The 16,970-nt window shown below is 43.5% G+C and overlaps 1 protein-coding gene across 2 annotated transcripts in view; it reads right to left on the bottom strand.

Moving 5' to 3' along the window:
• MGAT5B (alpha-1,6-mannosylglycoprotein 6-beta-N-acetylglucosaminyltransferase B) overlaps positions 1-16,970 on the bottom strand; it is a 201,172-nt gene that overhangs the window by 40,934 nt on the left and 143,268 nt on the right. For both annotated transcript variants that reach the window (XM_066616601.1, XM_066616600.1), the window contains exons 9-10: positions 14,202-14,333; positions 4,237-4,370 (exon numbers count right to left, since the gene is read on the bottom strand). In XM_066616601.1, coding sequence (XP_066472698.1) covers positions 4,237-4,370; positions 14,202-14,333 — 266 coding nt within the window. The remainder of the gene's footprint in view (positions 1-4,236; positions 4,371-14,201; positions 14,334-16,970) is intronic.

Raw genomic sequence — 16,970 nt, 5'->3', positions numbered from 1 at the left:
ATTTTGGGCTATTGTTCAGCAGATTTACACATACACTGAGATATGTAGGACACTTTCTTTAAAAAAAACAACACAGGATCCAACAACTGTGGAAAAAATACAGGAGAAAGCAGCAGCAGTACCTGCTGTGTAAACAAAAACAGTGCATTTTGAGCCAGTTGACCTCAAGGGGAAAAGTGTTTCACAATAAGTAAGCAGTTGGATCAACTCACATACTCTTGGCCTTACAACTTTAAAATTGTTTGAAACTTAGTCTGGGGATTCTGAGGTTCAGATCCCACCCCCCACCCCCTTGCTATGAAGTTAAGGGCCCAATCCTATCCAACTTTCCAGTGCCAATGCAACAGTAATTCAGCCCTGAGGCAAAGGAACAAACATTCCCTTATCTTGAGGAGGCCTTCATAACTGCTCCCATCATCTACAGGTTGCAGCTCATGCCCTGTTGGCACAATCTCATCAGACCAGGAAAGTTGGATAGGATTGGGCCCTAACTGTGTGAATTTGGCCCAGTTGCTGCTGTGAGCCTAATCTACCTCTCTGCTGTTATAAGTATAAAATGGGAGGGACGGAAACCATGCTTCTTGAAGGAACATATATTTATTTCATCTATTTGTATATATTAGCTGCTCTTCTGCCAAGGCTCTCAGAGCTGCATACAATAAAAAACAATCAGAAATGAAACAATGAAAATACATTTCAAATATAAAAAGTAAAACGGCAAAGCACCTAAACATTTCAGTCTAAAACCATATGACCAAAAAGGCCTGGGAAAATAAATCTATAGACACTTGGCGCTGAAAAGAATACAAAGATAGTTCCAATCAATTTTTTTTTTGACTGGAATTCCAGAGGCAGGGTGCTACAACTAAGGTGGCCTTGATTTTAAGCATCACCATGTATCTCAGCTGAAAATGACAGGCATGCTTAGGTTGTGCATTGAAGGGCAGACCCTGAAGCTGGCCGTTGTGAAAAGCTGCTTAACAAACCTTTTGATTATCTTATTATATTATTATGTTACAGCATGGAAGCCTTAAATGAAAAAAGCTAGCATTACTCTGCAAGAGAACTCAGAAACATTGGATCAACACCAGGTGCTTAACAGCAGGTTCATGATGAACAAAGTCACCAAGAGCCTAATCCAGCCATTTGCAACCACTGTGCTGTGGCACACTACAGGTGTGCCATGGGAATTTGGGGGAGGATCTTTTGTTAGTAGGGCAATGCGAGCCCCTGCTGTCAGTGTGGTGTACCTTGTCAGTTGTCAAAAAACTGATAGTGTGCCTTGACAATTTTTTGCCTTGCCAGTGTGCCGTGAGATGAAAAAAGTTGAAAATGGCTGGCCTAATCCTGTGATTTTCTCCAGGGATGGGAATTTGGCACCATGGTGAGACTCTAATCTAGCCCCATCCCCACCCCCTTTGACTTGACTCATACACGAGTTCTAGCGGGTGCCCTTTACTGAGTCATTTTGACTCAAGTCAGTCTTTTGGGTCAGGCACTCCAGAGCACAGACCAAAAGGAACTGGGAGGTGTCCAAGCTCAGAAAGGCAGGAACAGACAGAGCTCTGCAAGGTGGGAGGGGGAAGGAGGGGGACAGAAGTGGCAAGCAGGAGAAGGGTTGCACAGCAGCAGCTGTGAGGCTGATGTTAAGAGAATGACCCAATCCTTTGCAGCTCTACTCAGAAGTAGTCCCATTACCTATCATTCAATGAGGCAGCTTCTTCCTCCCAGAAAACAATGGCCAGAGACATGAGAAACCGCTTCCTGCCTTCTTCACTTCCTTTTTTCTCCCTCCTTGGGCTTCTCCAACAAATCCTTAGGCAAGAAGCCCCTTGGCTCCTTCTTCTGCCCTCCCGCATCCAGAGGAAACAAAAAACCACCCATCCTTCATCCAATGATAATCGGTTCCTTCAGAGGATGGACAAGAGAGCCTGCTCCCGCCTCCCTCCCCAACCTCCTTCTTGATGCAAAACATTAGCCCTTCCCTGCCACCTGGCTGGAATTTTCCTGCTGCTGCTCACCTGGTCGGAATTATGGCCCCACAAAGTTTTCATATGCTGAAAAAATGTAAGCAAGCACACCCAGACAGACTTGGGACTATGCACATGGGGATTCATTTCTGAGTCAGTGGCTCAAACTCGAGTTAGTGCCTGAGTCAAAGACACGCCTTACTTGACTGTACACAAGTCAGCGAAACACACATGCTTTTGTGACTCAGACTCAGGTCACATGACTCAAGCTCCCATCCCTAGTTTTCTTCACCACAGCATGGAGCCATGCCAAAATGGGCTGCACTGCATGCTATGGTAGCAGTAGGACAAATTAGGAAGCTTAGGAAAGGAAAGGCAAAATATTTTCCCTTACCCCCCTCCATAAGTCTTTCGATTGCCAGTGGGTCTGGCAATCCCTGCTATAACCCCTGCTAACTGGATAAGAGGCACTTTTTTCAAGTGGGTGCACCTTTTTTTTAGCAGGGGGAGAGTAAATGGCCCTCCTCACCCCAGCAGTGTCTTTTCTAGTGGCTGTCTGCTGTATCTAGTGGCTGTCTAGTGGCTGTATCTTTTTAGATTGCGAGCCCTTTTGGGACAGGGGGCCATTAGTCATTTGATTTTTCTCTGTAAACCGCTTTGTGAACTTTTAGTTGAAAAGCGGTATATAAATACTACTACTACTACCAATAATAATAATAATAATAATAATAATAATAATAATAATAATAATAATAATAATAATAATGGTCTTCTCAGACCTGTACCAGCTCTTTTGTGAGATTGCAAAGCCAAAGACAGATGAGGAGGTGGTAGCGGTGGCCTCTGCACAATTGTGACCATATCTAATTCTGACGCTGCTGCTTCTTCCACCACCACCATCTTGGCTGGATGACATGCAGCACCCCCTTCCAACCTGGTACCCAGGGTTGACCGCCCTATGCTCCCCCACTTGCTACACTACTGCCTTATAGCAAGAACAGATTTTCCACCTCATCACAGGAATTCTTTGACTGAGTTTGTGAGATTTCATGTATAGAGTAAGAGGGCACAAATAATGTGTGAATATAACGTCACTTCAAACAAGCCCATTCCTTTAAGTCCTAAGCTAATCCTGAGGCTATTTTTACCAATGCAACACATCCCACTCTTCCTGCTGTCACTTTGCTTCTAGCTGAGTGAGAAATGATTGGTTATCTTGGCAGTTCTCGGAGAGAGATTCTTGCACTGAAACCCCCCAGTGTCAGTTACATGCCTTTCACCCTGACTACATTGGGGAGAAGGGGAGATGCTGGGGCAGCCTGAAAATGTAATTAGCAAGACAGTGGGAGTGGGACAGTAAAGTATGAAAGCTAATTAAAATAACAAGCCCCATTAAGCTGCCTTTCCTTGGGGCATCATAGTTAGGGTTAAGGTCAGGTAGAAGCAGCAAATTGCCCATCCAGATACCCTTGGGAAATCAACTCTAAATAGAGATGCAAATATGGCAACATGTCTCATATCTTTGCCACAACATGGACATAACTTAGGGCACAGCCATTTTTAGTTCCTGCCTTTGTGATGCCTTTGGGTCTTCTCATCTTGAACAGCTTTCACATATATTCCTTTCCCACCACTATGTTTTACTTTCAGCAGAACACAGCATCCATAAATCTAGACAAATAATTCCGACAACCGGTTGGACCTCCAATCAAAGTGGGTGGGGGGACAGGAAAAGGAATGGGTGACATGCATAGAAGTCATTTATTTGACCTTACTAATGTTACACTAATGTTACTAATGTTACACTGTACATCCACCGCATAATTCGTAAAGCCAGACTGCCGCAACTACTATAGTATATTTTCAGACATACAAAACGAAGAATTGTGTCCTACAATGCACAATTAACTTACAGAATTTGCGGTCATAAGACCTGGCCAGTGGCTTAAATGGCTTTAAAAGATTATTATGCAAACTTCAAGAGGATAGGCCTACTGAAAGATCTTTGCCCATGTCAACTAGCAGAGTGAGTGTGCCCATAGAATCCAGATACTGGGAAACATATATTAAGTGATGCTTTCATGCCCTGCTTGTACGTTTCCTGGCAGCATCTAGATGGCTATTAGTTTGATACATGAACTAAATGGATCATTGGCTTCACTCATCAGGGTTCATCTGACGTGCTTATGTCTTCTCACCCACTGCCAGCCCACACCTAAAAGCTCTCCAGGGTAAACCCCTGAAAAAAAATGCTGCAACCACTTACGAAACATTGTCATGAACTGCTTCGGGTTCAGGTTCCAATAGCCCCAGTTGGTCCGGTAGCCATGCAGCGTGGCATATTCTTCATGATTATATGCAGGCTCTGTCCCAAATGTATCAATTACTCGAACACGGCACCTGTGTCAAGAAAAAGGAAAAAAGGAATTCTAGTTTTGTGAGGAAGCACTATAAAAATATGTGCTGTGGATTCATTATCTGGAGGCACCATGGCATGTGCGACTTGAGTGGATGTTTTCTTTTTCTTTCTGCTTTCAGAAAGTTCCAGTCACCCTGGGATCTCCTACAGGCTGTGACATACCCTTTGCTTTAAGGACCAATTACAGGGTGTAGCATCCTTACAACTGTGTGTAGCTGTAAGTACCCTGAACATGACCTCTGGGACAATATACTGAGACAAAGTCAGTTGTGCCCGAGGCAAGGCAGCCTGGACAATAAGAGCTAAGCTGAAAGGCATGTGCAGTGCTTTTACAGCTTGACAAATAGAGGTCCACTTTTTTGACAAAGGGGTCAAAAAGGCACAGCTACTGATAGCTAGGATAAATTTAGGGTTGCTGTGCTGTGTCCAGAAAGGAACACTAGACTGAATAGCTTCAGCTAAGCAGTGCTGACAGTCGACCAATCAAGCACCCAGCAAAAGGGAATTTTCGTATGACATAACATCAGCTTATGCTGATGTACTTTGTCAGGTGAGGTATGCAAATGATTTACACCTTGGAAGGTAGCAGATGGAGTATGAGTTCTATTGTCTAAGTGCCAGCACTGAAAGTTATTTTATGTGTCATCAACAGATGTGCAGGTGGAGGGGCATGCAAAAGGGCCTTCTGTGATGATCTTGGGGGATGGGCAGTTTTATGCCTGGGGAGGTAATCCTTTAGATACTCTGTCCAAACTTTTACAATTTTTCCAACTGTACTATGTCCTTCTTGAGGTGTGCAACCAGCTGTACTATATCCTCCTTGAGGTATGCAACCAGTAATCAGTATTTCAAATTTCGCCTCACCATAGATTTGTATAGGAACATTAAGATATTAGCAGTCTTATTCTTAAACCTTTCCTAATGACTCCTAGCAAAGGGCTGTTTTGGTTTAGGGGAATTAGTACACTACCCTTTTTGGAACTTCAGGATCGCAGGCTAGATAACAAGACGGCGTACTGCAGAGAAATTCCCTTTTAGCTTGAAAAGAGACTGAGAGAAAGATAACTTTCAGTAAAAGATTATATTTTTATTACAAAGCACACAGGTAAACATAATGCACATGAAAAATGATGAGCCTTGGTCCTAGTATTTGCATCTAGTGTACCTAGGTTTTGGTGGTTGCATGTAGAGTGTATTTGGTGCATCCGAGAAGATTAGAAAAAGGGAAAGATTTTAGGGAAGGATTTTAGGGGTCCCTGGTCTGCATAACCCAGTTGCTAACTAAAGATGGGGAGAGAAGGGGAGAGAAGGAAGGGGGAGAGAAGGGAAAAGGTTCCAGACGCAGATATAGTTACCTGTCTTGAAAAGCAGTTGGATAGGGGGGGGTGGAAAGTCCTATGGAGGAGGACCTCTGCCTTGGAGGGGCAGCAGAGAGAGAGAGAGGACATGTGGCTGGAGTCCTCTCTTAAAAGGATTTTTTTTTTTTAGAGGGGCTGGGCGCTGAGCTGAGGGAGAACTGCCAGCCACCAGGGCGTTTGGGGTCAGGAAGTCCCTTATCAGCATATCAGCAAAATTCAATGGGTCTAATGGCTGGCTTCCCTGGCTGGAGAAACTTACAATACACAGTGATTGATTTAAACAATACAACCATAGGAGACACTTAAGCAACAATTTACTCTTTAGACTTTCCTGCTAAGGTCTTTGCTGCTAAAGTCTTTGCTGCTGTGTGCATGGAGAGCTGGAGGTTGTGTAAACTTGTGACTTTTACCAGGGTTTTTGGAAATTGGGCCTGTGAGAAATTTGGCCTATAACCAGATATAAAATCACAACTTAAAAGGAAAAAGGGGATTTTCACGTAACAAATGACTCCTAGCAAGAAATTTGCTTTCTTCACAACTGCAGAACTCTGGGTTGACATTTTCATTAAGTTCTCTGTCACAACTCCAATATCTCTTTCCTGGTTCCTCACTGACAGCTCAGACCCATCTGTGTACATATGAAGTTGAGATGTTTTGCCCCAATGTGCAACACTTTACACTTATTGACAGTGAACCACAATTGTCCTTAGACTGCCCATTCACTCAGTTTGGAGATGCCCTTTGGGAACACTTCACAATCTGCTTTGGTTTTTACCACCCTGAATAGCATGGTGACATCTGCAAATCTGGCCACCTTACTGTTTAGCCCTAATTCCAGATCATTTAAGAGCAAGATAAAAAGCACTGGTTTCACTATAAATCCTTGGGAACCTAATGTTTTACTTCCCATCACTGTGAATATTTCCCATTTATTCCTATTCTCTGTTTCCTGTCCTTCATTCAGTTACTAATCCATAAAAGAAGATATCCTTTTATTCCATGATTGCTATGCGTACTCAAAGCCTTTGTCAAAAACTTTTTGGAAGTTCAGGTATACAATCTCAAATGGATCACCTCCTTCCATATGTTTGCAGCCATGGACCTCCGCAGCCCTGTGCCTGGGGCAAAGCTCCGTGATGGCACTCCCCCCCGTGGGCTATCGCCACCCCCACGCAGAAATCCGCTACCCCCTACTCACCAGAGGCTCACAGAGCCTCGTGCCACCTTCTCCCACGCTGGGAAAACCTCTGTGAGGTTCCCCAGTGCTATAAACTGTGCTTCTGGCAAACCGGAAGCACAGTTTCTGCCCCCATCGGGAGCCTCAGAGAGGCTTCCGCCGGGTCAAGGCAGCCAGCACCTGGGGTATTTGCCCCAGGGAGCTCTATGGCAGGCATGCATCTGCATGATTGATACTCTCAAAGAACTCTAGATTATAGGCCAGTTCTAAAGGCAGTGCCACCACTGGGTGTAGTGATGACAAGCAGCTGTGCGTAGCGATGACAAGGCATCCCGTGGCCCCACAGCAGCGACCAGAGGTCCCCTGGGGGAAGGGAACTTTTGGCCCCTCCCCCCCAGGGAATGCCCCAAGCTCACAATGGGGCTTCTCAAATTTGCGCAGGCTACTTTACCAGCACAGACTTGAGAGACTCTGTGTCGGGCCTTCTGACCAACACAATGTTCAGGATCTGGCGTAGCAGAGCTCCGTCATTCTCGACCCCCTCCCACCTATGTTTGCAGCACCTAGCGCTGGTGGTATGCTCATACCGCTGGCACTAAAGAGCTCAAAATTGGGCTCTTAGTGAGGCAGGATTTCCCTTTTCAGAAACCATGCTGATTTTCCTACATAAGACTCCTTCTTCTTTATGCTTAATAACGTAATCTTTAATTATACTTTCCACCAGTTTACCTGGAACAGATGTTGGCTGACCTGTAATTTCCTGGATCCCTTTTTAAGCCCAGTGTTACATTGGCTACCTTCCAATCCTCTAGCATGACGGATTGAAAGAACAAGTTGCATATTTTTGTTACAAGATCAGCAATTTCACATTTGCGTTTATTAAGAGCTCTTGGGTGGATGCCATCTGGATGCCAGTGATTTGTTAACATTTAATTTAGCAATATAATCTAGAATCTAATCTGATAGCTCTTCCATTTGATGCACTTCTTCAGACTCCCAACCTGAGAACGTCAATTCAGCATAGCAATCTGTTCTGTCTTCTGTCGTGAAGTCAGATGCAAGGATTCATTCATTTTTTCTGATATCTCCATCTCTTCTTTAAGCTTCCCTTTTATTCTTTCATTGTTAGTCTCATTATTTAGAAATTCCCTATTTTGAAGTCAAATGTGTCTGTGTTAAATTTCTTACATTAGGTATATGTTGAACCAAATAGCACTATGGTCACTCTTCTCTATCGATTCAACTATATTTCATCCAGTGCTTAGTTCTATAAACCACATAAGATTGCCAGCCCAGTTCTATCCACAAGATATGCTAACAGACCACGAGATCTGCTACTACACCTTGCAAGCTGCTGGCACACAACAGCTCCAACATTCTATAGCTTTCTGCCAGGGGCATGTCAGCTGGTAAGCCCTGCACTGGCAGGCTGTAGAGCAGCTGTTGGAGCAGGTAAAGTGGTGGTGGTGATGGATGTGGCTGGGCCAGAGGCAGGTCAGGGACGGGATGCGGCAGATCGTGGCATCTGCAAGATCTGGAGTCCCTGTCCCAGATCTGACATGCTCCCACAGTGGTTCAGATATACACCAGCAAAACAGCTGATGTAGATCTGAGTAGAACCATTCTGGACATGGAGCAGCAGTAAAAAAAATGAGTAAAACATAAATTTTAAAATGTCTTTATTTACCTCTCCTGGCCAGCCTAGTCCCCAACAGGCTCACAAGATGCAACAGAGGCTGCAACAGAGTCCCTGCAATCCTGCAGGCTGCCCCTGAAAAGAATTGGGCAGTAAGTCTATGGTCATCCCTTCTGCTTGCTTCCAACTGTTATAGAGCACAGTCAATTAGTGAATCTAAAAAATTTTCTGTTTGTCATGAATTTTAATTTACCCAATCTATGTAAATTCTACATAATAAATTATTATTATTATTTTCAATTTTTGCATAGCCATGTTGTTTTTGACTGGATTTTGTATATATTCACCTATCAAGTCCTTCCTAAGGGCCTAAGATAGGCAGCTATTTTTGTTTTTATATTGTTACTATACAAATATCGCTGTAGTATATGTGCTGTTCCTAGTAAAATAGCCTTTTGTAATTGACTGATAGTGCTTGTGCTCATCTCGATGGAGTCCAAGTGCTTTTCCAGGTGTTTCGGGATAGCATCCAAGGCCCGTATGTCTATCAGGATTACTCTTGTTTTCGTGTGCCATAGTCATTCAATTTCTATTTGTAGGTCTTTATTGGTGATATTCTCCAGTTCTTTCTCTTCTACTCTACTGTCACCAGGTACTGCAATGTCTACTACCCAGACTGTCTTATCCTTCTTGTCCATAACGGTAATGTCCGGTGTGTTGTGTGGCAGATGTTTGTCGGTTTGTATTCTAAAATCCCAGAGCACTTTTACTTCTTCATTCTCTACCACTCTTTCAGTTTTGTGGTTCCAACAGTTGTTACTTGCAGGCAGTTTATACTTTTCACACAAGTTCCCATGAATTATTGTTGCAACTTTATCATGCCTTTCTTCGTAGTCAGTCTGCACAATTTTTTGAAGCAACTGACTAGGTGGTCCACAGCTTCATCAGCATCTTTACACAAGTGGCATTTGCTGTCTGTAGATGTTTTCTCAATTTTGGCTCGGTGTACATTCGTCCTTGGTGCCTGGTCTTGGACAGCCAAAATCAATCCCTCTGTTTCCTTCTTTAATCTACCTGTTCTTAGTCAGTGCCAGGTTTTGTTCTTGTCAGCCTTTCCTGCGACGTCTTTTGCGTATCGTCCATGGAGCGCTTTGCTTTGCCATTTTTCTTTCCTGATGTTCATTTTTTTTAATTAGCCAGCTTTGTTGTTAGTATATCACTGTCCCCAATACTTAGCATATTTTATTGACAAACCAGCTTCAAGGCATTTCTTCACTACCCTTTTCATATTCTTGCAATGCCCTTTTCTCTTCTTGTACAATTATTATAATTTTTATTACCCATAATGATTCTGCAGTGTCTAATATCCTCTTTGATATACAGAGCTACATCACCCCCGGTATGTCCCTCCTTGTCCTTTCTATAGAGTTTGTATCTTGGAATAACCATATCCCACTGGTTCTGCCTCTTCTACTGTTTCCATTATGTCCACTCCCATAATATCTACGTTCACCTTTGTAACCAAGCACTCTAGCTCTGCTATTTGATTCTGAAGTTTCTTATATTTGCATATATCAACACCAACAATGTGTCTTCTTCCAAATGTTGTTGGAATGTGACCTTTTCCTTTCCTCGACTTGTTACGTTCTACCTTAGCTCATTTTCAAACTGTATCAATTCCTCTTCTAGATTATCTAGATTAGAACATTTACACCCTCAAGCCTTACAGATAATTTGACCTGAAACAGACACTGCCCCGTTCCTGTTAGATTTTCTCCAAGGCTCAATTTGAAAGTTGCTCTGCCACATTTTTTATTTTGGTTCAAGTGGAGCCCATTCCTATTGTCCAGGCTCAGCTTCTCAAATGGTCCCTAGCACCTAACAAATCCAACCCCCTTCTCCTGGCATCCTTGTCTCCTCCACAATCCATACAAATCAAGACAGCTCTGCCTGTCTAGCTGGCCCTGTAAGTGAAGCATTTCTAAAAATGCAACCCTGGAAATCCTGGCCTCCAGCATCCTACCTGGAAAGCTAAATTTGTCTTCTAGGACCACCCAAATGCATTTCCCAGTGCCATTGGTCCCTGATGGTATACTTCTCTGACAAAATATCACCAACATAAGGGAGTCTTGTTTTAAACTTCAGTTCATAGTTTCATAGGTACCAGTACTTACCTTCTCCTTGCTCAGACATTTAACTTCCTTGTTAACTTGCCTTGATGGCTTGTTGCCAGATGCTTTGTCATTGGGGCTCCCTTGTGCTGGTAGTGCTTTGTCTCAGACTATTTTAAAGTAGTATTTAACTGATACAATAATAGGCACAGTTCAGATGAATTATGCAGAGGTTTGCTGGCATGAGATACATGTGTCACATGTTTGACACATGTGATATGTGCAAACATGTCCATCATAAAATTAGAAGGTTGGCCAGTATCATCTGAAAGGGTCCAATACATTATTAACTAGCAGGTGTTGTGTAGACAACAATACAATTGGGTAGTGATAGATCACTGTAAATGAAAGGCAAATCTAGGCTAATACACAATAAAATGAAAGGACAGAAACTTGAAATTGAAAAAAAATCTGGGTGATACATTTTGGGGTCCATTACCAAAATTCTGTTTCTGTGAATTTAGTTGTGAGTGTGGATTATACATTTAAACCTGATTTCATGTCTAGAGTTGTTCAAAAGAGTTGTCTAGGGACACATTTTAGATACTCTCTTCAAGAGCCTAGAAATCTAAATATTTCTGAAACATTAACAAAAAAAGAGAAAGAGAGAGCAACCAGAAAGCAAGCAAAGGAATATCCTCACTCAACGCAGCTGAAAGCAGAAAGAAATTTGATTTATAATAAAACCAATAACACTGTCTACCATTTTTCTCCTTCATAAAATTGTGTGGGATTACAGGAGGGATAGGAGGAAGAGTAATGAATAGCAGAAGTATCGGTGGTAAATTAAATCACAAACTGTTGTGAGCTGCTGATCTGGCAAGAGGCTCTAGTTTTCATCTTAATGTTGAAGAGGAGGGAACAAAATGGGCTGAATTGTCCCAGGTTGATCCATCCCTCTGCCTAGGTCTTTTTCTCTCCTTGTAAATAACATATATTATTATCCTCTCTCTCTCTCTCTCTCTCCACACACACACACACACAGAGAGAGAGAGAGAGAGAGAGAGAGAGAGAGAGAGAGAGAGAGAGAGAGACATCTGGCCCCAAGGGACTTTGCATCCTCCATGAAAGGATGTATTGAGGGGGAGGAATGCAAGACTGTTCTTTTGCCTTTGCAATCATATGTCAGCACATGACAATGGTAACAGTATGTATATACCACTCACTGGGCCATTTACCATCTGTCAGAGCCATGGAGATACAGAAAGCTGGGGAGGTTTAAAGCCTGAGGATGTGTCAGGAATTACTGTTGGTTGCCTGGTTGGAGGGATAAGGAAAGGCCAAAAGTTCAAGAGAGTCCTAGTTGCAAATCTATTCAGGTTTTGAAGTAACTGGGAATAGTTCCATCCTTTGAAGTACTGTTGATATCATGCAGGAAAATAAAAAGCTATTAATAGGAACTCCGTTTTGATAAATAGCCTGCTGAGTACTGTGTACAGTTGTGGTCTCAGAAGACAGAAAAGTAGAGATGGGCAACTTGGAAAGCCCAGGGGACTGAATGCTGTCTACCCACCCAGGTCATACCAATGGGCCCGAAGGAAGAACGATTTTGCAGTTGTGGCCTCAGAGAGGTAGACTCTCTTCCACACATTGTTCTGCATTGTGGTTTTAATCAGGTGCTCAGAGACCAGTATCTCCCCTCATTGTCAGGAAACAAAAAAGGTCTCTCTGAGATCACCTATTTACAACTTTTGCTGGCAGGTGAATTTGAATTTGTGACCCTTCCAGTTGCTAAATTTCTACATTTGAGCAACTTGAAGCGGGCTAAGTTGCTGGTTCTAAGCAACTTGGAGTAACTGTGTAAGCAAACTGGTGTGTTTTAACCCTTATTTCTTATCTCTCTTTTAATATATACCTTCATACATGACTGTTTGGAGATATTAGTTGTAAAACTATATGCCTAATAAAGGTTTGTTGTATGTTCATACCAATGGGTTGTAAATATTCAACTTAGAAAAGGGCTGACTTGAGAAAAGTGCAGATTACCTATTATGAATTGTTTCTGAAAAATTGAACAGCTTTCCTGTTGGTGATGTAGTTGCACTATGACCACTAGTTGAGGACCATAGGAGTCTGAAAAAATGACTCCTGTGGTCCTCTCCCAGTGGTCATAGCATAACTACATCACCAACAGGAAAGCTGTTCATTTTTCCAAAACAATTCATAGTGGGTAATCTGCACTTTTCTCAGGTCAGCCCTTTTCTAAGTTGGATATTTACAACTCACTGGTGTAGCTTGGGTGGGTAGACAACATACAGTCTCCTGGGCTTTCCAAGCTGCCCATCTCTATATCATTCTACTGAACAACATCAGCCCAGGCTGGATGTGGAGCAGAATGTCCTGATATAGCTAGGAAGGAGTGAACTGTGGAAAAGTGGCCTTTTCCAAATAGGCACGATGTCTTTCTTTTGGCTAGGAAATAAGTGGCTGATGATAGCCAATGGCTGAAACAATGCCTGTACCAAGTGGCTGATGATGGCTCAAGTACCATTGGTACAGTACTGGAACCAGACTGAAGCTCAGCCTACTCATGACCATTCCCTTGCTACCTCTTCCCTGCCTACCTTGGGTGACCAAACAGCTTGTGCAGTCAATCTGCTTGGGTTAGGTTCCTGGAAACCCTAGTGGATAGCAAATTCACAGATTATGAACAATTGATCCTTTAGGATCAATGGGGTTCGGTACAAGAGGTACCCTAAGGATGGAAGTGGTATCGTCAGAAGAATTCAAGAGAGACCCTCACGAAGCCAGCAGAGTGCAGCAGGAAGTGCCAAAATATCTCTGAATGTTGCAGAGACCTTCCAGGGGCTGGAGGGACCTTCAGAATGTAACCAGGGCAGACCCCTTTAAAATGACAGGTGGCAGCTTAAAGGGGTCCGTGCTGGTCACAGGCACCATTCTGAAGGTCCTTGCAGCCTCCGGAAAACCTCTACATAGCAGATAACAAGGACAGAGGTGTGAATAATGAGAGAAAGTAGCAATTCTGCTCCTCATGGATAAGTGAATTTACAAATAGCGAATTTGCATATAAAGAGAGCTCACTCTGTGATTTTGAGCAGAAGACTGCAGGAAAGGAAAGGGTTGAGCATCTTTCCTTCCCAATTCAACCCACTCTGCATCAACAGACTGCAGTCTCTCAGGCTCCTCTGTATTAAAAAATAAACACTGTATTGGGGGAAAGAATCAGGCAGTGTGCAGTTTGAGCCTGATAGATGCACCTTAGAGCTGTGAAGAGGGTGGGCTTGATCACTGGAACAGCCATGAGTGACTGTGAAAAAGGACTCCACTGTATTGCAGAGCTAGAGGGAGTGGGTCTGATGGTCTGGAACACAGAGGACTGCAACCCTTTGGAAAGCACCAGCAAAGATATATTGAGGCAAATTGTACGTCTTTGCCTATCATTCCCATCATTGACATTTTAAAGACTCTAAAGCAGAAGAACAAAGAAAAGCCAGGCCAGTTCTTCTTACCTGTATTTTTTAAAGGAGAGGCCCATGTGTTGTTTCATTTGCTGCAGTCCATGGTAGTCGGTGTAAATGAGGTCAAAGGGCAAAGGGACCGTCAAGGGACAATTACCTCTGCCAGGAGGTACACTCAAATTACTGGGAAAGGATGGGAAAGAGATTGTTAGCATTATATACCAAGCAGTGGTATATTTTGAAATGCAGAACTCATCACAGTGCCTCCAAAAGCCCCCACTAAGAGTTTACAACACCCACAAAATGCACTTCGAATTTCTTCACTAGGGTGTTTTCTTCTCTTGCCACTTATTTCCACTTTGAAACTTCTTGTACTTCCTGTAAAGATCTGGCTCATTTCAGCCCAAACATTTTGAGAGAATGGCAATGGGTTAAAATAAATATATAAACAGTGAAAGAATTGAACTTTAAAAATGTCCCAGATAAATTTTTTTTTTTAAAGCATATTGAAGTGCTAGTCCATGCATATCAGAAGTAAGTATTGTGTTTGGTAGGAGTGACTCCCAGGTAAATCTGTGTAGGATTGTACCATTAAAGAAACATGAGCCACATACTCTCTTGCAGGTGATCCTTGGAAAAAATAATGGTCTGTACATGTTAACATATGCTTCTAGGTACATTTCTCAGTTTGCCTTCCGCTGAACCTGATGTTTGTTCTTTGTCTTTTAAAAATGTTTCAGAGGAAAAAATCTAAGTACTGGTGCTGATGACCTCAGAGTTCCTGCTGTAGTAGAAATTCCAGAGCTCTGCTTCACCTCTACCTCCCTGGTACCAAGAGCATTGAAGGATGTGGAGATGTTAGAGGTCATTGCTGTGGACAGGCTGAACAGAGAATTGTTAACACAGCACACAAAGTATGGAAGCCTGGCTAGGTCTCCTCTTTGCTTCAGTTTATGAGACATTTCTTTCTGTCTTACTGCCCAATCCTATCCTGGTGTCAATGCCATTTGCTGATGCAGCTGTCCTGACAGAGTCTGCTGCGCCCAATGGTGGGTGGGGCAATTGGACAGCTGTCAGGAAGTAAGTAAAAATATTTTTTTACTTATTGCACAGTAGACTGCCTGACTGCCTACTGGGTCTCCTCGTACCCTCATCAGCCATTTTGCTGGTGTATGACCAAGGAGTGAAAATGAGTGGAACAGCCTGGGAAAGAGGGAATAGGATCTGCTACATGCTGGTGTAATCGAGATCCACCCCTCCCTTCTGTTCCAGCACTGTCCTCTTCCTTTCTCTCCTCACCCTCCCTAACTGAGCCTTCTCCTGCCCCTTTGAGCCTCCCACCTGAGCCCCAATTAGAGAGATTGTGGCCAGCTTTGGTGCTGCCCAGCCCTCATGAGATCTCACCGTCTGCCAATGATGTCATCACTGAACCCAATATGTGAAAGCCCTGCTGTTTGGCAAGGCCTTCCTGTGTGCCAGGGCTGGACCCCTGGAACAGTCCATGAAAAAATATACAGGTGGGGCCTTCATATCTGCGGATCCTGTATTTGCGGAACTGACTCAACGTAGGTCCCCCAGACCTGTGTTGAACCAGAGTTGGGCCCCACCTGGACCCTCTGAAGGGTCCACCAGAGGTTTTTCTGAAGCACTGGGAACTAGTGCCTCTGGGAACTAGTAGAGGAATTTTTTCTCCTCTATAGGCCGTTCTGAAGCCTGCAGAGGCAGAAGGACATGCGCTACCTCTCTGTGCTTCAAAAAGCCCTCTGGAGGGGACTGGAGCACAGCCCCTGTCCCCTTTGGAGGGCATAAGGGATCGAAAATTATGGATTTGCTAATCTGCGATTTTCTGTATCCACGGGGGGGGGGGTCCAGGAACAGATCCCCTGCGGATACTGAGGCCCCACCTGTAGAAGTAAAATCTCTAATTCTTTTTATTCCCAATGCTCCATCCTTCTAACCGGAGCTGTCCTTAGGGTAGCGAAACTGGGGTGACTGCCCTGGGCCCCACATTTCATGACCCATATATATGGCCATAATGGGAGGGTGCACTGGATGAGTTACTTCCAGCCTGCACTCTTCTAGGGATGGCTCTGCCGATAACCCCTAATGTTTGTACCTCAAATTACGAAGAATTAAGGAGGAAAAAAGGATGCAGCCTCAGAAAATCTATAAGGACTATCACTGGGCTTGTCCACCAGGAAGGAGCATATGTGCTTGTATGTGTGTTGGGACTGGATACATGGAGAAGGCATCTTTCACCCTCTATAATTCAGCCTGGCACAGGGGAAGGACCCGCACTTAGCATTCACTCTGGGGCTAATGGTCAAATGTTTCTCAGTGCATCAGCTCTGCCGATACGAAAAAACACTTAGAAGGAACTAATGAAGGACCATGCTACATTTCAAAGCCAGGGAAAACAAGAATTTTCAATTTATGGTGACTAAGCTTGGGATAAGTGCTTGCAGCTGCTTCACTGCTCTTGTCACAAAGAATATAAGCTGCTGTACCATGTAGAAGAGACAAAAAAAAAAAAAAAACTGGCAGTGGCCAGGAGAGGCTGTGGTTTTATCACTTGTAATTTAAGTTCACTTTTATGGGCAATTTTACACTAAGCGGCTGGCTGGGAAGATGACATGAATAGAAAGTCTCTTGTGCCTGACAGCTACCTAAAAAAATATAAATAAAGTGAAGCAATGCAAAAAGGATCAGGTGCCCATTATGGAGTCTCAGGTCAGCTTGCTAGAGCTTTTCTGGTGCTGTGTGAATATCTAGTAAACACTCCACCACTTTAGCACTAAGGAACCTGTAAGTCATAAAATT

Source organism: Tiliqua scincoides, chromosome 2 (assembly GCF_035046505.1).
Source record: "Tiliqua scincoides isolate rTilSci1 chromosome 2, rTilSci1.hap2, whole genome shotgun sequence".
Lineage (NCBI taxonomy): Eukaryota > Metazoa > Chordata > Lepidosauria > Squamata > Scincidae > Tiliqua > Tiliqua scincoides.
The sequence above is the reverse complement of the archived record's forward strand: the minus strand, read 5'-3'. Positions and strand labels throughout refer to the sequence as shown.